Source organism: Siphateles boraxobius, unplaced genomic scaffold (genome assembly GCF_051911475.1).
Source record: "Siphateles boraxobius isolate OS27281-9 unplaced genomic scaffold, OSU_SipBor_1 56, whole genome shotgun sequence".
Lineage (NCBI taxonomy): Eukaryota > Metazoa > Chordata > Actinopteri > Cypriniformes > Leuciscidae > Siphateles > Siphateles boraxobius.
In genome coordinates this window covers 1,913,603-1,937,370 of record NW_027509182.1, presented here as the reverse complement: position 1 = coordinate 1,937,370, position 23,768 = coordinate 1,913,603, and the positions used below count along the sequence as shown (strand labels likewise).

At 40.9% G+C, this 23,768-nt stretch overlaps 1 protein-coding gene across 1 annotated transcript in view; it reads left to right on the top strand.

Moving 5' to 3' along the window:
* npr2 (natriuretic peptide receptor 2) overlaps positions 1-23,768 on the top strand; it is a 98,246-nt gene that overhangs the window by 56,748 nt on the left and 17,730 nt on the right. Inside the window, exons 11-20 of the mRNA XM_077206337.1 lie at positions 2,103-2,207; positions 2,553-2,624; positions 3,596-3,758; positions 3,851-4,006; positions 4,090-4,258; positions 12,506-12,652; positions 13,282-13,405; positions 21,736-21,804; positions 22,120-22,294; positions 22,718-22,816. Of these exons, the coding sequence (XP_077062452.1) occupies positions 2,103-2,207; positions 2,553-2,624; positions 3,596-3,758; positions 3,851-4,006; positions 4,090-4,258; positions 12,506-12,652; positions 13,282-13,405; positions 21,736-21,804; positions 22,120-22,294; positions 22,718-22,816 (1,279 nt within the window). The remainder of the gene's footprint in view (positions 1-2,102; positions 2,208-2,552; positions 2,625-3,595; positions 3,759-3,850; positions 4,007-4,089; positions 4,259-12,505; positions 12,653-13,281; positions 13,406-21,735; positions 21,805-22,119; positions 22,295-22,717; positions 22,817-23,768) is intronic.

Sequence of the window (23,768 nt, the reverse complement as noted above, 5' to 3'; positions counted from 1 at the left end):
TTCTTCCTTGACACAATTTCCTTTGCATAGAGTTGATCAGGTTGTTAATTATGGCCTGTGGAATGTTGGTCCACTCCTCTTCAATGGCTGTGCGAAGTGGCTGGATATTGGCAGGACCTGGAACATGCTGTCGTATACGTTGATCCAGAGCATCCCAAACATGCAAGAACTGGGATGTTTTCAGCTTCCAGTAATTGTGTACAGATCCTTGCAACATGGGGCCATGCATTATCATGCTGCAACATGAGGTGATGATCGTGGATGAATGGCACAACAATGGGCCTCAGGATCTCGTCACAGTATCTCTGTGCATTTAAAATGCCATCAATAAAATGCACCTGTGTTCGTTGTCCATAACATACGTCTGCCCATACCATAACTCCACCGCCACCATGGGCCACTTGATGCACAACATTGACATCAGCAAACCGCTCACCCACACGCACCATACACGCTGTCTGCCATCTGCCCTGTACATTGAAAACCGGGATTCATCCGTGAAGAGAACACCTCTCCAAAGTGCCAGACGCCATTTGAGCATTTGCCCACTCTAGTCGGTTACGACGACGAACTGCAGTCAGGTCGAGATCCCAATGAGGACGACGAGCATGCAGATGAGCTTCCCTGAGACGGTTTCTGAAAGTTTGTGCAGAAATTCTTTGGTTTTGCAAACCGATTGTTGCAGCAGCTGTCAGGATGGCTAGTCTCAGACGATCTTGGAGGTGAAGATGCTGGATGTGGAGATCCTGGGCTGGTGTGCTTACACATGGTCTGCGGTTGTGAGGCTGTTTGGATGTATTGCCAAATCTCTGAAACGCATTCGGAGACGGCTTATGGTAGAGCAGGTGTGCCCAACCCTGCTCCTGCCGATCGACTGTCCTGCACAGTTCATCTCCAACCCTAATCAAACACACCTGAAGCAACCAATTAAGGTCTTCAGGATCTGAAGCAACCAATTAAGGTCTTCAGGATCACTTGAAAATTAAAGGCAGGTGTGTTTAATTAGGGTTGGAGATAAACTTGTGCAGGACAGTCGATCGGCAGGAGCAGGTTTGGGCACACCTGTGGTAGAGAAATGAACATTCAATTCACGGGCAACAGCTCTGGTGGACATTCCTGCAGTCAGCATGCCAATTGCACTCTCCCTCAAAACTTGCAACATCTGTGGCATTGTGCTGTGTGATAAAACTGCACATTTTAAAGTGGCCTTTTATTGTGGCCAGCCTAAGGCACACCTGTGCAATAATCATGCTGTCTAATCAGCATCTTGATATGCCACACCTGTGAGGTGGATGGATTATCTCGGCAATTCGTGAACAATATTTGAGAGAAAAAGGCCTTTTGTGTACATAGAAAAAGTCTTAGATCTTTGAGTCAGCTCATGAAAAATGGGGACAAAAACAAAAGTGTTGCGTTTATAATTTTGTTCAGTATAGATTGGCCTCTCTAGCGAGATTCCCACAAAGCCGAACCATCATGAACCTAATAATGGTGGAAATTGCTTAAAGCGTCAGTTGACCCAAAAATGAAAATTCTGTCATTAATTACTCACCCTAATGTCGTTCCAAACGTTGGAACACAAATGAAGATCTTTTTAATGAAATCTGAGAGCTTTGTGTTCCTCCATTGACAGTCTACGCAACTACCACTTTCAAGCCCCAGAAAGGTAGTAAAGACATCATTGAAGTAATCCATGTGACACTAATGGTTTAACCTCAAATTTATGAAGCGATGCGAGTACTTAGTTTGCGAAAAAAACACAAAAAACTCTCAGACTTTTTGTGTTCCGAAGATGAACGAAAGTCTTACTGGAATCAGTGGAATCTTTCCTTCTTTGTTCTCACTGACATTTGCCCTCACTGTTATGTAGGCCGAAGCTTATGCTAAGTAAAGGGGTTGATTTCCCAAGCTGTCATAGACATGATCTGAGGAAAAAGCTGTTTGAGAAACTTTAGAGAAACAACTTTTTTATTTTTTATTTATTTTATTTTATATTTTATTGGCCGTGGTCTTTAAGATTTTCAGAATGTGAAAATGTGGAATAGTCAGCATCACAAATGTTATAATTCAAAATGTTAATTCAAAACTTTGTTATTATATAGATGAGAGATGTGCAGTTCAACCATTTGACGAGGTTTATTGGAGCTTGTATCGATCCACCAAATATATGCATTGTGACAGAGTATTGCCCCAGAGGCAGTCTACAGGTAAACATGTTAACTAATAACATTATTGTTAACCATTTATTCATATTATTCTGTGTTCACAGGCAATGTGAATGGTTTTTGAAAGGATGACATATTTATCGCTAATGTTATAATCCATTTTATTCTACCCATTTCAGTGAAATAGTTGGCAACTATACAGTAGTAACTGAGTCTCTATTACAATGTTATTACTATTCTTTCATTTCCATGTTAATGACCTTGTTTTTTTATGTTAATGATGACATTTGTTCATTTGAATAGTAGGCCTATAATTTGCTTGTACAAAAATAATGCCTGTGCATCTAGATGTTTTGCAGTGTTGAAGTCCAGTTTGTTCTTTCACAGGACATCCTTGAAAACGAGAGCATCAACCTGGACTGGATGTTCCGATACTCACTGATCAATGATATTGTGAAGGTTTGTGGGAAAATGGAAAATAAATACAGAACATATATGAGCCCTATTTTATCACATATTTTTATTTGATTTTAGTTTAGTTTAGCGTAGTGTAGTTTACTTATTCAAATATGATGTCTCTTTAATTCTGGTATTAAAAACATCATCATTTAAAAATAACATAGAATACTTTAATACTTCCCATGTTGTTATGGCTTTTGAAACCCAGTAAATATGGTGCACCTATTAAAGTGTATAATTTATTGTTGAAAAGAGCAGAGAGGGAACAGGGAATTATTTGCTTTTCTGAGAGGAACACCATTAGTAAAATAAAAAGGACTGGCTTCAAAGATAGCATGACATTGTTTCTGGAAAACATGTATGAAAATAATGTCTCTCTAAATTCCCCCTCTATTAATGTAAAACAATCTTCTGTTTATTGTCAAAGGTACTTGAGAGCCCAGCCACATAAAAGCATTTGACTATTGCTGGAAAATTGGCCTGCAATTACAACAAAGCAAACTGTCGCTTAAATGCACAAAACATATTTTTGCTTTTAAGCCAGAAAATTGCTTTAAAAACATTGTTTGTTTTTAAAAGAGCACTTGTCTTTCAGAAAGAATGTAGTGGCCCAATTAACCTTGAGTTAATCCTGATCCTGAGTATTAAATACAGTTTCTGTTTAATGGAAAACACAATAACATTTTATCGTAATTTCTGTATTCTGTCTTACAAAGGCAATTATGAAATCTGTTCTTTGGCTTCTATCAACCCAGTCATTTTCTTAATGTTTTGAGCATACAAGGAAGTATTGTTGAGAATTACAATATGGAATACACACGATTAACCTTCATTGTTTTACATGTCCAGCTTTCTCATGAAACCATTATACGCTACAGAATGTTTTTCAGTGGTTCACATGTATTCTGCTCTATTTGCCCCATAAACTGTGGGCAAAGACATAATGTTCTGTTTAATACTTGTGCTGCCAGGGAATGAATTATCTGCACAACAGTTACATTGGCTCCCATGGCAATCTGAAATCATCTAATTGTGTGGTGGATAGCCGCTTCGTTTTGAAAATCACAGATTATGGTCTGGCAAGCTTCCGTTCCTCTTGTGAAAATGAAGACTCACCACATGCACTTTATGCAAGTAAGAATCTGTTTTGACGCATGAAACATCAATTGACTGTTGTCCAGTGCTGATAAAGTATTTTGTGACTGCTTACCGAACTGATTTTTCAGAAAAGCTATGGACGGCTCCAGAGTTGCTAATATATGATAGGCATCCACCCCAAGGAACCCAGAAAGGAGATGTGTACAGTTTTGGGATCATACTACAGGAGATAGCACTAAGGAACGGCCCATTTTATGTTGAAGGCATGGATCTCAGTCCCAAAGGTAACATCCTCAAACAACAAGTACATTAAAACTAATTTGTTGTACACCACTGACAAGCATTTTTGTTTTGTTTTTTGTTACAGAGATAATCCAAAAGGTGCGGAATGGCCAGAAGCCGTACTTCAGGCCTACCACAGATAACAGCCTTCACTGTGAGGAGCTGACCATCTTAATGGAAGGCTGTTGGGCTGAAGACCCTGCAGAACGGGCTGACTTCAGCCACATCAAGATCTTCATTGCAAAATTTAACAAGTAAGCACTGCACCCTGTTACACATCACTTACATTTGTTATATTTTCAAATATGCCTTACCAAATATGGATAGTTGACCAATAAGTCTACTTAAAATTGTTGGTATAACTTTACAATAAGGTTCATTAGATAACATTAGTTAAATGTATTAACTAACATGAACTAACAAAGCAATACATTTATTACAGTATTTATTACTCTTAATGTTAATTAATAAAAATACAGCTGTTCATTGTTTGTTCATGTTAGTACACAGTGCATTAACTAATGTTAACAAATACAACCTTTGATTTTAATAACGTATTAGTAAATGTTAAAATTAATATTAACTAAGATTAATAAATACTAAAGAAGTATTGTTCATTCTTAGTTCATGTTAACTAAGGTAGTTAACTGATTTCCATTACACGAGAGTAGATGTTAAAACTTCATGCTGATTTGTACTCGGCTTTCGCCAAGATAACCACCAACTAAGACATAGCTTTACAGTAACCTATGCTTCTCCATCCATTTACGCTTCTTTCCATATGGTGATGTAAGTCTCCTTCTGTCTAGTGTTAACATGCGTCAGCACACACAACGGCTGCAACACCAGTGCGGTCCGCCCATGACAACCTTCTGGATTTAGCTGAGTAGGGGACATCTCTAGAGTCTTCAAGTGGGCACCTTCCGTCCTCAGTGTTTCGTCGACTAGTCCACGACACCTCAAGAGGGCTCGACAGTGACTCTGGCGTCTCAGAGTCACCCCCCTCCGTCCCCCACTCAACTCAGCCCAGCTTACTGACCTCTATATCCCTCCTCCTGCTGAGACCTAACCAAAATCTCAAAATCTCTCCGCAACCGGTTTGTAGAGTGTGCCACAAAACCTCGACAACCCACTTCCACTGGATAAACCTGGACTCTCCATCCTCGCTGTTCTGCTTCAGTGGCCAGATGAGCATACCGCAGTTTCTTCCTCTCATATGCCTCATCTACCGCATCCTCCCATGGCACTGTTAACTCTATCATTTGAACAATGCGTACTGATCCAGACCACAAAACAATATCTGGTCGTAGGTTAGTGGTGGCAATCTCAGGTGGAAAAATAAGCCATTGATCAAGATCAGCCAGCATCTTCCAGTCCCTAGCAGCTTCCAGTTGTCCTGGGCGAGAATTGGTGTTAGCACCTTTTCTTGGTGGTTGCTCGCCTGGGCGGAGGAATATTGTCTTCTGCGTGTAATGTTTTGCTAGAACAGGCGCCAATTTATTGGTCATACTACGCTTGCCATCCAATGCTAAAGCCAAACATCACAATACTTGGTCACGGCGCCAAGTAAACCGACCTTGGCTAAGAGCCACCTTACATCCTGTCAAAATGTGCCTTAATGTGGCAGGTGATGAACACAGAGGTTTAGGTTCTGCGGTGATAGGAGAACATCATATGTTGACCTAATAAGGAAGCTGATCCTACTCTCTTCCATTGACCAAAGGTCTTGCCAGCCCATTTTGTGTTGTTCCACACTCTCCCATCTCATCCACTCTCCCTGCTTGGCCTGGGAAATGGCCTTTATACATCTCATCCTCTCCTCCTGCTTTCGCACCTCGTTGACTACCAGCTTCCTCATTTGGGCTGGGCCTGCCTTGTGCCATTTAGGAGGAGCTAAACTGAGCCCAAAACCCCCTCCATGCTGTACCTGTCCCACAATATCCCCAATTTGAAGGTCAGCCTTTGCCTCTACTACAGATTTCTTTGCTGACCACTTTCTACCAGTTTTTACCACAGGGGCTGCCTCCCTTACACATTTGTCGTGTGACTCTGCTAAAGTCATTTCCAGTCTGACCTTGGCACACTTAAACTCCTCGGTTAAAGCAGAGACTGGCAGCTGCAATACTCCTTTACTATAAAGTCCCACTCTGCTGAAGCAGCGTGGAACTCCCAACCATTTCCTGATGTATGAACTTATTAACGCTTCCAGCTTATCCACTGTTGTCAAAGAAACCTCGTGCACAGTCAGTGGCCACAGCAACCTTGGCAGTAGACCAAACTGAAAGCACCAGAGTTTTAGTTTGCCTGTTATGCTCTTCAACCCTTCCACTGCTTGTCGTCTAACTTCTCCCACTCGAACTGTGTCCTTTAGATCCCCATCGTACCATCTCCCAAGACTCTTCACTGGCTTCTCAGAAACTGTTGGTATTGCCTCACCATTAATGAAGAATGTTTTATCTACTACCTTTCCTTTATCTATCGAGATGCTCCTTGATTTAGAGGGCTTAAATTGCATTCGTGCCCATTCAATATTATCTGTTAACTTCCCCAATAACCGATTAGTGCAGGCTACTGTTGTAGTCATGGTTGTCATGTCATCCATGTATGCTCTGATTGTTGGTAGTCGCATCCCAGAAGCCAAGCGCTCTCCTCCTAATACCCATCTTGATGCCCTAATGATTACTTCCATTGCCATGGTAAAAGCCAGTGGAGAAATGGTGCATCCTGCCATTATTTCAACCTCTAAGCATTGCCATGCGGTGCTGAATTTTGGAGTTGAGAAACTAAATTGCAAATCTCCAAAATAGGCTTTCACTATATTTGTTATTGACATTGGTACTCTAAAAAAATCAAATGCTGCCCAAAGAAGCTCATGTGGCACTGAACCATATGCATTAACCAAATCCAGGAATGTCACATGGAGCTCCTTCCTCTCCTTTTTAGCTGATTGAATTCGTTGCCAGATAACGTTGATGTGTTCTATGCATCCTGAGAACCCTGGAATGCCCGCTTTTTGAACTGAAGTGTCAATGAAGCCATTCTTTAATAGGTAGGTTGACAATCTCTGCGCCATAATGCTGAAGAAAATCTTACCTTCGACGTTTAATAGTGAAATAGGACGAAACTGACTAATGCTTGTAGCATCTTTTTCTTTAGGTATAAAGACACCACCTGCTCGGCGCCATGCTCTAGGTACAACCTGCTTTTTCCATGCCACTTTTATCAATTTCCACATAATTCGTAGAACTCCTGAAGCACTCTTGTACACTCTGTACGGAACTCCATTAGGCCCTGGAGATGATGAAGCCCTTGCCTTTCTCACAACCTGCTCTATCTCTTTCCACTTAGGTGCACAGACCTCCATTTGGTATTCTGGTGGATTGATAGGTGGGATATCTGACGGAATTGACATAGGCTCATGCCTTTTTGCATCTGTATGCGTTTCCTCCAAATATCTCTCTTGCTCAACCCTAGATAATTTTAAAGTGCCATTCTTCTCACTGGTGAATAACTTCTTTACGAATTTGAATGGGTCTTTATAGAAATTAGCCCTCGCACGCTCCTTCTTTTTGTAGCATTTCCGTAGGCGCTCAGCTCTGCGTAATGTTGCAAGCTTATCTTTTATGGCCATTTGTAAGAGATTGAGTCCCTCCTTCTGACTTTGTTCTGCTTTTTTCCATTGCTTTCTCAGCTGTCTCCTAACTAACCCTTCAATTTTCTGCTGCCGTCTAGATACAGTAGTTTGTACTTTTTCCTTCCTTTTTTCCACACCAAATCTCTCACTTCCATATGCGTAAATGATGTCCCCAAATTTATCCAGCTTCTTTTCAACTGTACCAGTTAATCTTTCCAATGCAAAGCATAGATCTGTGTTTACCGTGTCCCATGCAGTTTTCTCACAAGCTCTTGGCCATCTAACTCCAGGCCTATGCCCGTTGAGGTTCTTTTCTCTCTTATGCTGGTTAGTCTGACCGGGTTCACAAGAATCAATGTGTTTATCTCTAACTGTGCAAACCCATCTCTCCTCTATGACAGGGGTTCTGATATCCTGCGAACTGTGGTTTGCTTCCTGTCGCTGGATTTCATTCGACTGACTTGACTGACTTCGTTAGAAGTACTGATCAATTCTCCTCGGCGCCATGCTCTAGGTACAACCTGCTTTTCCATGCCACTTTTATCAATTTCCACATAATTCGTAGAACTCCTGAAGCACTCTTGTACACTCTGTACGGAACTCCATTAGGCCCTGGAGATGATGAAGCCCTTGCCTTTCTCACAACCTGCTCTATCTCTTTCCACTTAGGTGCACAGACCTCCATTTGGTATTCTGGTGGATTGATAGGTGGGATATCTGACGGAATTGACATAGGCTCATGCCTTTTTGCATCTGTATGCGTTTCCTCCAAATATCTCTCTAGCTCAACCCTAGATAATTTTAAAGTGCCATTCTTCTCACTGGTGAATAACTTCTTTACGAATTTGAATGGGTCTTTATAGAAATTAGCCCTCGCACGCTCCTTCTTTTTGTAGCATTTCCGTAGGCGCTCAGCTCTGCGTAATGTTGCAAGCTTATCTTTTATGGCCCTTTGTAAGAGATTGAATCCCTCCTTCTGACTTTGTTCGGCTTTTTTCCATTGCTTTCTCAGCTGTCTCCTAACTAACCCTTCAATTTTCTGCTGCCGTCTAGATACAGTAGTTTGTACTTTTTCCTTCCTTTTTTCCACACCAAATCTCTCACTTCCATATGCGTAAATGATGTCCCCAAATTTATCCAGCTTCTTTTCAACTGTACCAGTTAATCTTTCCAATGCAAAGCATAGATCTGTGTTTACCGTGTCCCATGCAGTTTTCTCACAAGCTCTTGGCCATCTAACTCCAGGCCTATGCCCGTTGAGGTTCTTTTCTCTCTTATGCTGGTTAGTCTGACCGGGTTCACAAGAATCAATGTGTGTATCTCTAACTGTGCAAACCCATCTCTCCTCTATGACAGGGGTTCTGATATCCTGCGAACTGTGGTTTGCTTCCTGTCGCTGGATTTCATTCGACTGACTTGACTGACTTCGTAAGAAGTACTAATCAATTCTCTCTCAAGCATTTCATTTTCCCTTGATGGATTCTTCAACCCCCTGACCGTTGTCGCCTTGCTCCAGCCACAGACACAAGCTTGGAGTTCAATGACTTTGCTAACTGCAGAACCTGAACTAGTCTTTTGTGAAGTACTCTCCATACTCATATCCGTTTCCATTCCAACGTCGTTAACCATGTTGTCCAACATTGAGTCATCTTCCTCCCCTGCTCTCGCAGACTCTAGGGGTATTTTTCTCTTTAATTTCTCAGAAGCCTTGGGCGGGTGTCTCCAGCATCCTGTAAATAGAGCTGGATACTGGCGACAAGGGTAACTAACCCTTACCAGCCCCATTGGGGTCTCTTTCCTCCTGTCAGCTGTCTCTCCAGGCTCTCACAAGGTCTTTCCCTTGTTGCCAGCAGCACTATTCACTGCAGTCACTGGACGTATCCAGATCTTCATGATTTCCATTACACGAGAGTAGATGTTAAAACTTCATGCTGATTTGAACTTGGCTTTCGCCAAGATAAGCACCTACTATGACATAGCTTTACAGTAACCTATGCTTCTCCATCCATTTACGCTTCTTTCCATATGGTGATGTAAATCTACTTCTGTCTAGTGTTAACACGTGTCAGCACACACAACGGCTGCAACCACAGTGCGGTCCCCCCATGACAACCATCTGGATTGAGCTAATGTTAACTAATGAACCTTATTGTAAAGTGTTAACTAATTGTGTAATGTAGGGCAATATGTAAATGCATAATTTTTCAAAATAGACTCAATTAGATGATTCCAATATATTAACTGTATTTCTATCCACATTGTCATATATTTCTTTATTTTTTATTATATAAGTTCATGATGTTGACAGTTAAAGGGTTAGTTCACCCAAAAATGAAAATGATGTCATTAATGACTCACCCTCATGTCGCTCCAAGCCCGTAAGACCTCCGTTCATCTTCAGAACACAGTTTAAGATATTCTAGATTTAGTCCGAGAGCTTTCTGTCCCTCCATTGAAAATGTATGAACGGTATACTGTCCTTGTCCAGAAAGGAAATAAAGACATCATCAAAGTAGTCCATGTGACACCAGTGGGTTAGTTAGAATGTTTTGAAGCATCGGAAATACATTTTGGTCCAAAAATAACAAAAACTAGGACTTTATTCAGCATTGTATTGTTTTCCGGTTCTGTTGTGGATCCGCGTTCAGTGACGCTGCTGACGTAAGACGCTGCTGACGTTTGTCTGGTGCGCCCGAGCTTCCGAGACGCAGGCTGGAAACAAAACAATCTTCACAAACATGTCTAAGGATTTCCACACAGAGGAAGACTTGCATTTTTTTGCCCAGCCATATTTATTTGAACCCGAATACGCAGACGCACCAGATACACGTCAGCAGCGTCTTACATCATCAGCGTCACTGCGGACTCGTGAACGCGGATCCCCAAAAGAACCGGAAGACAATACAATGCTGAATAAATCCATAGTTTTTGTTATTTTTGGACCAAAATGTATTTCCGATGCTTCAAAACATTCTAACTAACCCACTGATGTCACATGGACTACTTTGATGATGTCTTTATTTCCTTTCTGGACAAGGACAGTATACCGTTCATACATTTTCAATTGAGGGACAGAAAGCTCTCGGACTAAATCTAAAATATCTTAAACTGTGTTCTGAAGATGAACGGAGGTCTTACGGGCTTGGAGCGACATGAGGGTGAGTCATTAATGACATCATTTTCATTTTTGGGTGAACTAACCCTTTAAGCTCTTGGTAGTAAGACATTGCTGCTGGTCATTAGCTGTTTTTTTAATCTGAGGAATCTGTGCATCACTACTTTCAAAATAAATCCTCACCTTCATTACAACAGACCAGTTACACAAATGATGCTTGCTCTTTTTCTGAAATGATTCATTGTTGCATTGTTTTGACCTGTTGACCAATTCTCATTCACACAATTAAACACACAAAAGAAAGATCTAGGAATTACATGGAAATGCAATCAATATCATCTCAAAGAAAAAAACTTTTTATATAACAAACCATGCAGATTGTGTTTTAGTGCATGAAGTAGAAGCAGCATTGTATCTTTGAACATAATGCAGCATTTGTCCTACAGCTGACAGCTCATTGATAAACAACCTATACTGATTTAAGTGAAAGCTTCTTTGTTAATTCCCCAAAGGGGCACTTAAGTCATAGTTGACAGACATTGACAAACCTGCACTAAAATGCCTAATATGTTTCACGAAAAAGGCTTAGCCTACAACCTAGTCTTCATTACATAAATGCATCTTGTTGGCAATAAAGAAAGTTTAAATAAATCAGATATCTAGGTAAAGACAAGGGCCGTGTTTCCGAAAAGCGTCATAAGCCGAAGTAGATTGTATAAACAATTGCATGAGACATCCTAGAATTTCAGGCCGTTTCCCAAAAGCGTAGTAACTAAAGTAGTATTTGAAAATCTCTGTAGATCTACGAGTGCTCTAAAGTAATTGTAAATTGCTAAAGTGCAATACAGTTACATTGCTTAAACTTTTTGCACTGTAGCTATAATATGACTGTAATATTAGGATTGTATTAATGTTCAATTTATTTAATTTAAAGCAATAAAATCACTTTTTAATTGTTGTATAAGATTTTTCTTGTACATTTTATAAAAATAATAATTAGATTTTTTGGTAACACTTTACAATAAGGTTGATTAGTTAATATTAGTTAATGTATTAACTAACATGAATGAACTAACAATGAGCAATACATTTGTTACTATATTAGTTCATCTTTGGTAATGTTAGTTAATAAAAATACAGATGTTCATTGTTTGTTCATATTAGTTCACAGTACATTAACTAATGTCAAAAAATGCAACCTTTGATTTTAATAATGTATTAGTACATGTTAAAATTAATATAACTAAGATGAATAAATGCTGTAGAAGTATTGTTCATTCTTAGTTCATGTTAACTAAGGTAATTAACTAATGTTAACTAATGAACCTTATTGTAAAGTGTTACAGATTTTTTTGTTTGCTGCACATAGAAGTGAGATCTGAACCCAAAATAGAACAATGTGATTCAGCAAACTACACACCAACAGTACATGATTCAACCAGAATCGACCACACTTCATCATAACTGCGTTTTACGCCTCATAAGATGCAACTATGCGCTGCTCCTTCTTATGTACACTGTATTATTTCTGTTTCCTGTTTTCAGTACTATGCTCATGCTTGTTTCATAAGTCATATGCTACAATATCTCCAATTCATCTCGTTGAATAATTTATTGGTTACTTGACAGTGATCTCATATAATTGTAATATTCTGCTGTAATCTTTCTGCTGTAATTATAATAATCTATATCTGCAATAATTACACATCAGATGTGGAACCAAGAGTCTGTTTTTTTGTTTGTTTTTGGCAGAGAAGGCAGCACCAGTATTCTCAATAACTTACTGTCCAGAATGGAACAGTATGCCAATAACCTGGAGAACTTGGTAGAGGAACGAACCCAGGCCTACCTCGAAGAGAAACGGAAAGCCGAAAATCTTCTTTACCAAATCCTTCCACAGTAAGAAACGTGTTGTTTAATATTTCCTATGCAATTTCTAAACTTGTAATGGGAGATTGATGAAGAACTGCTATTAGTTCAAGACTTCTCTTATTATTACACATCTTGCATGTGATGTAACTTCTACCATATTGTTTTGATTTATCTAAAAATGGCTGTTTTTGAGAAAATTATGTAAGTGGTGAGAACTTTTAATACCGGCTTTAGATGAAGCAAACAGGCTGACTAACTATAGAGTACTTAACCCTCTAAAAAAATAGCTTTGAATTAACCAAGATCTTTCATTCTTTAATTACATCAATTGTCAGTAATTGATCTCAATTGGGATCTTGGGTCTTATTAACAGAAAGTCTGAGAGTCCCAGCTGGACAAAGCTCCCATATTTCAAAATGCTATGAATAATTTCCGATTTGTTTATACCTTTGTTTTTTTTCTAGACAAGTATTTATTAAGTCACTTTCATTTATATAGCGCTTTTAACAATATATTAAATGAAATTATTTTCTGCTTTCAACTGTGTATTGTTAAACTAACTGATTGTTTGCTACTGCATGACTACTATTGTAGTTGGACTTGTGTATGGAAAAGAATTTCATGGTTCACTTGGTCATAACCTAATTCTCCCTCAGTTCAGTGGCGGAGCAGCTCAAGCGAGGGGAGACCGTACAAGCAGAAGCCTTTGACAGTGTCACGATCTATTTCAGTGACATAGTGGGCTTTACATCAATGTCTGCTGAGAGTACACCTTTACAGGTCTGCACAAGAATTTTTAGATACAAAACTCTGGGACTATTCTAATAAATATAATTTTATTTAATAAACAGTGGGGACAACAAATCTGAGACCGGTGGTCAAAAAGCTTTTTGTATTTTCAAATTTTTTTTTTGTGCAAATTATATTAGCATAACAATATTGAGGACCAAAGAATAACATAGAATTTCTTAGTATTTAGTACACCTCCCTTTGATTTAAAACTTTGTGTAAAACCTGATGATCATGTTCTCCAGCATGATTTCAGAATGAAAGAACATTATTCTAAAATCAGTGCTTACAAGAAGTGAAAAATCTTCTTGTGGATCAAGACAAATAAAATCCACTAAGATTATATTATATATAATCTTATATAGTATTTAAAAAACAGTCAAGGGCTAGGTTGGTTCTGAGTGCTAGGTTCTGTGAGATGCATTAGTTTACTGTGATCTGTCTTATTTCACTGGGAATGTTTACTCTGTAAAAACAAAATGAATGATCAATGCATATATTTCATATTTTGTCTAATCTGTTTATCTGTGATTGGACTGAACATAACCATATTTAGTATGCAACTATCCTGCAATATTTTTTGATTATGCAAGCACTATGCATCAATGCTATTGCAAGCAACATATCTGACCTTCATATTGTCAAACAGAGATTTAGACTGCTGCATTCTTCGGTCTGAGTTACAGAAAAGGCATTCCTTCCCTCACATTCCCATGTATTTTGATGATCAAAATACGATGATCACGTTAATCGCTTTTTGACGAGAGCTTGCAAAGTTTTGCCTCAAGATGGTCAAGTATATTCTCCTTTAATGCTTGTGTATTAATACATTTTATGCCAGGGATTCCATAATGTTTTGCAAAGAAGAGGATTTAGCAAATGAGATTAGCAAATGCAAAGACTTTCAAAACTCATATAATAAATCCTGATATAGTATATACTTTGATATTATTTAGGCTCAAACATGGTTTCTGGAATCAGTGAGATTAAGTTCTGAATCATTATCTACGTAAACATGCAAATGATTATAGCTATGCAAACTCTATTCACTATGTAGAATATCATTATAAATAAAACACGATTTTTAATATATTTTTCAAAAGTAATTGATTTCTTTAGGGGTGCCCATAAGTGGAAAAAGTTGCATACTCCTTTAAATTATTAGACATTTGAGGCCATTGTTGCATTTTGTTTGATTTCTAATCTGAACTAATAGACCAACTGAGTTTGGAAAGTTACTCTGAAAATATACCAAATGCAGACAACAAAAATGAACCGTCATGATGTTTGGATCACACTGTTCAACAGCTGTTCAAAGATGCATTGATAAAATCCAGCAGTGTTTCAGTGATTAAGGTTATAGCATGACAACCTCATAATGAAGTTGGCCTCCATGTTTAATGCATAATCTTTTCTGTTCTATGTATGCAAATATATTACTCTGTAAGGCCTCTTTCTGGGCGTACATCCAGATGGGACGGGGGAGTGGATTGGTGTGGGGGGCAGAAAGTATTTTAATTTTAGGGGACCATACGGAGTTCAAGCAGAAACGCATCACAGCAGTCATTTCTCCCTCAGCCTATATGAGACATGACAGAGCTGCAGACATAATAGAAATGTATTACACATTCTGTTTGAACTGAGTTTTGGGAGCACAGATGTAGAATTATTTCTGTCAGGTTCTCATCACACCTAAAAAGGTGCGGTAGAAAAAACTTTGGAATCGGAGGAATTCTCGTCTGAATAGCCAAATTAATTCTTGAGAGAATGAACTAAATAGAGAAAGTATCTTGAAATATCTGAACAGAGTATCTTGGCTGATTTAAAAGGAGAGCACCTCTATTATTAAATTATTATTATTATTATTATTAACACTTTAAAGTAATATAAATATAGTGGGTTAATGGTGTTAACGTGAAAAACATTCAATTGTTTATTATAATTGTTTGAAATTACAAAAAAAAATTCTACATGTCTACATTCTACTCTCAAATTGTGATTCCATTCCAATCAGCATTCTAATTTACCAATGAGATTTGAGGGATAGGTTTACAGTTAACATCCAGTTAACTAAAGTAACCCCTGTTCCCTGAAGGAGGGAACAGAGATGTTTTTCATAACTGAACTGAATAACTGGAATCCCAAAGCGGGTATATAAGGAAGCATGTGTGCGATCAACGTTACGTCAGAACTGAACAAACGAATTGGGATCCCTACCAAAGCGCCACTATTGCTGCCCCTTCCAGTACCCCGTGTAGGCTACCTAATCCTCCCGCACCTACTGGGGCGGAAGATGGGACAGGGCTTCACGCAGAGAAGGTAAATCTCTGCTGTTCCTTCTGACAGAATCAGTGAGACTATTGGATAACACTGGGAAAGCGTACCTATGGTAAGGGATGCTACGGAGACCACATTATACCCGCATGGAGCAACCCTAGACTGTTTGTGTGTTTCATTCATTAAAACGTAAATTTAGCTGGAGCCAAGTGACTATGCGACCCACCTCTTCCCACTCTGCGACCCACAGTTTGAAAACCCCTGGCTTAGACCACCCTGATGGTTGATCTACACAACGGCTGCAGTGTTGTTCGTTTGGACCAGTATATGCTTGCCGTGTAGCATCAATTTGAAACTGAGCTGCGCAAGGTGTACTGCTAGCAACTCAAGGCAGTTGATGTGCCACTGCAGTCGGGGTCCTATCCAGGAGCCCGATGCTGCATGCCTTGTTGCACATGGCACCCCAGTCGGTTGTGGAGGCATCAGGCTTGGACACTTGCAGAAAGGCAAGGTCTGACCACGGGCTGAAAGTTTGGCCACAGGCCGGGGTGATTGCCACCCGGTGCGTGCCACTTTGCCATGCCCATCTCTGGACTCAGCCGTGAAGCCAGTGCTGAAGCGGTCTCATATGAAGCTCTCCACCAGGGGGATCTCCACGTACCCCTTGGCTACCCCACTGTGGCGAGCAGGATGAGGCAGAGGGCCGTGGGAGAATGTCGCGAGGCCGGTGACGCTCATTAATAATCACGCCACCGGCCTCTCGCCATCCTCCCACGGCCCTCGGCCTCGTCCTGCTCGCCACACCCACCATCGACGGTAGTGAGGGAGGAGGAGGCACTAGCTCGGTTTCGGGCAGAAAGAGATGCCTTCCACGATCTGGTAAACTCTTCGTCCACTTCCAGAAAGAAAGGCACTGGGGTGGGGCGCTATTGGTCTCAGCCGGCAATCCCGAAACGATCACATCCAGAAACATACGAGTGGTATGCATCTTTAAAAAGATGCAACGTCACACCCGTGCTTGCACTTTTAGGGAAATAGCTCTTTTATTAGAGCTAAAGCGCACAGGGAAATGGTCACAGCACAACTTGCAAGACCTGTATTTAAGTCTGCAGTGTGCAACAATGGTCTTTTAGAATGGCAGGAAGCAGTAGGAAATGCTCTTGAAGCGACCAATGTTGAAACCAACACTTGACTAAAGAGCTTCTTCCAACTCGTAGCACAATCGTTGATGATTGCAGAGCAGAACAGCAACAATCACTCTAATCTGAAGCGAAAGCTTGAAGTGCGATCGCACACGCGTTTCCTTATACCCACCTCGCGGGGTGGGGCTCGTGATGCAAATCTCGCACACCAATGTGCATTGGCTCGTTTAGAGTAGTTTACACTCGAAGATGATTGGGCTCTCAGGCGAGATTCAAATTCGCCAGTTCAGTTCTGATGTAACGTTGACTGACGGATAGGAAATGTCAAGTTTAGGCTTACAACAAGGGTTAGTCCTACTACACCATTCTTATTTACCCACATTTCCCTCTGGTTTTAGGGATAAGATATGGGTATTAGGGTTAGGTTAAAGGGTTAGTTCGCCAATTTAAGACATGAAGTTGTATGGAATCCTTACCAGCACTATAGTGCATACACACTGACCCACTTTGTAGTCACCTCCCTGGTCAGAGTTTTGGCCTCTGGAAAAAGCTGTCTCGTAGCTATATCCGAAACAGGAAAACGATGGAATCTGAACGGTGATCCCGTCACATTCTTGTGGTCACAGCCTGGAAATTTACAAGTTCGCACCATCGTTCATTTTCTACTTTTTACGTCGTTTCGTAATCGATTGTGTAAACACTATGGAACAGCTGATCAGAACGTGCACACTGTTGACGTTGACAGCAGCGCGGATTGATAGAAATGGAAAGAAAATAGTGCCGATTAAAACTGAGGTATGAATTTTGACCCGGCGTGTTTTTTATGTGTGTTAAATTAATCAAGCTTTGAAACGCAAATAATTTTTTCACTTAAAAACGCACAGTTTTGAGGCCCTGGAAACTAACCGGGAGTACTTTCTTGAAAAACTTCCAGCGGCCAGAACTCTGACCAGGGAGGTGACTACAGAGTGGGTCAGTGTGTATGCACTATAGTGCTGGTAAGGATTCCATACAACTTCATGTCTTAATAATAATAATAATAATAATAATAATAATAATAATAATAATAATAATAATAATACATCAGACTTGTATAGCACTTTTCTGGACACTCAAAGACGCTTCACATGGGGAATAAAACAAAACAAAACAAAACAAAAAGTGGTTTTAAGGAAAAGCTAGTTTGAACAGGTGGGTTTTGAGTACTGATTTGAAGTTTGTTATTGAATCAGAGTTTCTAATGGATGTAGGGAGTGAGTTCCAGAGGGTGGGGGCGGCAATATCAAAGGCTCGATCCCCCAAGGTCCGGCGGTTAGGGCGGATGATGAGGGTAAGGCGGTTCGTGCCAGACGAGCGGAGGTGGTGGGTGGGTTGGTGCTGTTCCAGGAGCTCAGTGAGGTAGGGCGGTGCCAGGTTATGGAGGGACTTGTAGGTGAGGAGGAGGAGCTTATATTGAATGCGGTAATTAACAGGTAGCCAATGGAGCTGCTGTAGAACAGGGGTGATGTGTTCTTGGCACCGGGTGTGGGTGAGGAGGCGGGCGGCTGAGTTTTGGATGTATTGCAGTTTTTGTAGTTGATTGGTAGGAAGTCCGTAGAGAAGGCTATTGCAGTAGTCAAGTGTTGAAGTTATGAATGCGTGAATGAGGATTTCAGCTGTTGACAGGGTAAGCGAGGGGCGAAAGCGAGCGATGTTGCGGAGGTGGAAGAAGGCTAGTTTAGTGATATGGTTGATGTGTGTTCGGTATGAGAGGGTGGAATCCATTATGATACCAAGGTTTCGGACAGAGAGGGAGGGGGTGACATTCTGTCCGTCGATAAGGAGAGTAAAGTTCTGAATAGAAGAGAGGAGCGATTTTGGGCCAGTGATAAGGAGTTCTGTTTTATTGCTGTTGAGTTTGAGAAAGTTATTGTCCATCCAGGTTTTAATGTCGGAAATACAATCGGTGATGGTGGAGAGGATAACCGGGGTGATGGATTTGGTGGATGTGTAGAGTTGGGTATCATCGGCGTAGCAGTGAAAATGTCCATGGTGGCGGATGACCTGACCGAGGGGAAGCATGTAGATGGTGAAAAGGAGGGGGCCGAGCACGGAACCTTGGGGGACACCATGGGTGACAGGGGAGGTGAAGGAAATGCAGTTGTTAACAGAGACAAAGTGGTGACGGTCAGAGAGGTAGGAGGTGAGCCAGAGAAGTGCTGTGCCAGAGATGCCAATAGATTTAAGACGATGGAGGAGGACAGTATGGTCTATTGTGTCAAATGCAGCGGAGATGTCGAGGAGAAGGAGGATGGATATGGAACCAGAGTCGGCAGCAATGAGGAGATCATTTGTGTCTTTAAGAAGGGCTGTTTCTGTGCTGTGGTGTGGACGGAATCCGGATTGAAAAGTTTCAAAGAGTTGAGAAGAGAGGAGATATTGGTGGAGTTGTGTGATGACGGCGCGTTCCAGAATTTTTGAGAGTAACGGGAGATTGGAGATGGGTCTGAAGTTGTCCAGATTGTCAGGGTTGAGGCCAGGTTTTTTCAGGAGGGGTGTGATGGACGCAAGTTTTAGCGGGGATGGAACAGATCCAGACATAAGGGAAGTGTTGATGATAATGGTGATGAGAGGGATGAGGATTTGTTGACAGGTTTTGAAGAGGGGAGAAGGGATCGGGTCAAGCTGGCAGTTGGAGAATTTCATGGTTGAGAGGAGTTTGGAGGTGTCAGAGGGAGACAGAGGAGAGAAGGAGGAAAAACTGTGGTGTGTGAGCGGAGTGAGTTGGTATTCAGAGGGTGGAGAAGCGGAGGAAGTGGATGTTAGTGAAGAGTGTATGATATGAATTTTGGTGTGGTAAGATGACAGGAAGTTATTGCATTGTCCGTAGTGAATGTGGAGGTTATATTGTCCTTGGGTTTGGTCAGTTTTGCAAATGTGGAGAAAAGGGTCCGGGAGTCGGAAGAATTTGAGTGGGTGAGTTGTGAGAAGTAGTTGGACCGGGCAGTTTTGAGAGCAGAATTGTATGTGATGATAGCGTGTTTGTAGGCTTGGGCATGGACGGTGAGACCGGATTTTTTATGGATCCTTTCAAGTTGTCTTTTTTTTCTTTTGAGAATGTGAAGATCTGGGGTGTACCAAGGTGCAGAGGTGGAGAAGGAGACTGAGGCAGTTTTAAGGGGGGCTATTTGGTTGAGGCAGGTGGAAATTGTGTGGTTGTAAAAGTTGACTAGATCAGAGGCAATTGGATCAGAGGGAAGCGAAGAAGTAGAGATGGCATGGGATATGGAGGAGGTGAGAGAGATGGGACTAATGGATTTCAGGTTTCGAAATGTAATTGTTCTTGTGTGTTTGACGGTAGGAAAGGGGGTAATCATATCCAAGGTGATGGCCAGGTGATCAGAAATTGTGAGGTCGGTCAATGAAAGGTTATGTATGGTGAGGGAGGGTGTGGAACAGACCAGGTCCAGGATATGTCCATGATTATGTGTGGGTGAAGTGACATGCTGAATGAGGTTGAGGCAGTTTAAAATGTCCAGAAAGTCAGATGTGAATTTTACTTCCGGAGAGTCGATATGAATGTTGAAGTCACCAATGAGGAGAACGGACGGTGAAATAGAGGACAGCTGAGTTACGAAGTCAGTGAAATCAGAAAGAAATGATGGACAAGTTTTGGGAGGGCGGTAGATGACTGCAGCAGTGAGTGATTGGGAACCAGGAAGTCTGAAAGCCAAGTGTTCAAATGAGGATACAACCGGGGTGGGGATGGGGCGGATGGAAATATCATTGCGGTAAATGACTGCGATGCCACCTCCTCGCCGGTCCAGACGGGGGTTGTCGATGAAGGAGTATCCAGGTGGGGTGGTCTGATTTAATGCAATGTAGTCCATGGGTTTGTGCCAGGTTTCAGTAAGACAGAGAAAATCCAGTTTATTGTCAATAATGAATTCACAGAGGAACAGGCTTTTATTGTTAAGTGATCTTGTATTGAATAGCGCTGTCTTAAGAGGCTTTTGTTGTGAAATCCAAGTGGCGGAAGTTGAGACGGGCAGGAGGTTAGATGAAGTCACGTGAAGAGTGCGCGGATGACGTATGCGGATGTTTTTGTTGCGCCGGTGTCCAGGCGGGAGTGAAATACGGCTGGACCAGAAAGATGGAATACTGTTTTCGGCACTGAAGTAGTAGAGAAGATTGCGACAGGAGCCTCGATGGATATAAGGGCGACGACGGAGAAGACAGTGTTGCTGCAAAGTAGAGATGATGTCCAGTGAAGGAGATGCGCGGTGGTTGAATCTGAGAAGCTGCAAGGACGTGTATCGAAGCGCCATGGTCTGAGCCGTAGATGACAAGAGCCACAGAGAGGCCAGCAGGAAGGTCATAAACAATGGTCGCATAGCTGACAGGCTGCTCCAGAGTGCAGGCCGGCCAGTAACCGGGCTGTAATCCACTGCTCGAGCAGAACAAAGCGAGGATGTGCCGAAGGCAACACCGGGAGCTAGCTTGTTTGTGGTCACAACAGTCACAAACGTGACAGGCAGCAGATGCGGTGACCAGGCAAAGACACAGTCCAGATCTTGAGGCAGGAACAGATACCACCGTTACCAGACAAAGTCAGTAACGTTAGGTAAAACCGTTTAGTAGCAAACAAACTTTTTCGTCCGGAGTGAGAAGCGGCAGCCAAAACGCGCCAGCGTCCTCTCATGTTTAATACAGTAAAAACTGTAATATCAATGGGCGATATTAATATGAAATGGGCGAACTAACCCTTTAAGGTATACGATAGGGTTAGAACTATCTTTTAATTTCTTTGTTATTTAAGTAATATGATCTGGTACAAAAGCCTTCATTATTTTATAATGTTGTCATACTAATGTCATTCACAAATCAATACTGCTCTTAACAGTGTCCTGTGACTCTCTTTAGGTGGTGACATTACTGAATGATCTCTACACATGCTTCGATGCCATTATAGATAATTTTGATGTATATAAGGTGAGCGTCTTTTAATTCACAGTGCAGTCATTATATCTTTTCATAATAAATTGTACATTCTTTTTATTATCTATTCATGGGGCAGAGTTAGCCTAACCCAAGAGCATAATGAATTCAAACACATACAATGTGGAATGTGCTTGATCCTATTAATGCAGATGAATACCTTTATAATGCACTATATAGAGTATATAGTGCACTCTCTCTAGAGAAAGTATTTTTTTGATTATTTCAACTTTCTTCAGTTTTTTTAAAGGTGTAAAAATGTGCTAAAACTTTTTGCAGATGGCTTTGTGCATGTTCTTGTATTTATAGGTGGAGACAATCGGTGATGCATATATGGTGGTGTCAGGTCTGCCTGTGCGGAATGGGAAGCTACATGCACGTGAGATAGCTGGCATGTCATTGGCTTTACTGGAACAGGTTAAAACCTTCAAAATCAGACACAGACCCAACGATCAGCTGCGACTGCGGATAGGAATCCACACAGGTATCTGTTTCACAGATTTCATTCATTTCAGGTTTAATGTCATTAATGTGTTTATTTAGCATTGTACTTATTTAGTATTAACAAAACAATGGCAAGTTAAGGAAAGATTACAGATTATTGTGTTAAACAAATGCATATGAATATAAATTATATATATATAAATTATATATATATATATATATATATATATATATATATATATATAATGTGTGTGTGTGTGGTTCAGGTAAACCCTACATTACAAGGACGGCAATATCCGAAATCATTAAAACTCTGATTGCAGCCTGTTGTTCTCATTTAGTTAATTTTTTTCAACCTTTGAGAAAGCATTAGGACTGTGTAAGTAGTTACTGGATTCCTACAGTGAATTAATCTCCCTCTATGCTGCATGTGTGTGTGTGTGTGTGTGTGTGTGTTGAGCAGGGCCTGTCTGTGCTGGTGTAGTGGGTCTTAAGATGCCCCGGTACTGTTTATTTGGAGATACTGTCAACACAGCATCCCGAATGGAGTCTACAGGGGAAGGTTGGTGACAAAAATGAAAAAATAGAAAAGAACCACCGCTCATCCGTCAAAAATGTCTTGTAGAGAGGTGCTGCTACATTAAATCATCAGGAATTGTAAAAATACAGCAGCCGCACACTCAAAACACTGTGCAAAATCAATTTCAAATTTCAAAATCAATTGATTTTGCACAGTGTTTTGAGTGTGCGGCTGCTGTATTTTTACAATTCCTGGTGACAAAAATGAAAAAAAAAAAAACTTTGTTCAGAATGCAGATTTTTTACCACACTATGACAATGCAGCATGAGACTAAAGCCCGGTACACACCAAACCTACGCCAAACAACTAGACTAGAGCCAACGGTGCGGAACACATCGGGAAAACTACGTCGGCCGATGCTCAAAAACGGTCCGAAGTCACCCAACGGGCGATCGTCGGCTTGGTGTGTCCCAGGCTTAAAGCTGATATTCCACCATCAGGCCGAATGGTTCTAAGAACAGCAAGGTTTTATTTCCACTTAAGCTTGGTTCATCACAACACGATTTCTCAACCCGAATTCTTAGCACTGTTGACTAAACATGCAGGTAGAGTGCATGTAGTTAAATAAAATATATCAAAATATTGATAACTTTTGAATGGTGGTGTAAAGTTATGACTCATAGGAAAACACAGGTATGTGCCATTTTGGATTTCTTTTATGATGGATGGATGTACTTTTTTGGGCTTCCAAAATTAGCATTCACTCCCATTATAAAGCTTAAAAGAGCCAGGATATTTTTTAATATAACGATTCTGTTTGGCTGAAAGAAGAAAGTCATATACACCTAGGATGGCTTGAGGGTGAGTAAATTATGGTATAATTTTTTTGGTGAACTATCCCTTTAACCTTGCTTTCTGGAATACCCCCTGGCACACTATGCAACCAAACTGAGGAGAAATGATTCTATGCAGTGCTAGAGGTGTACAATTGTCA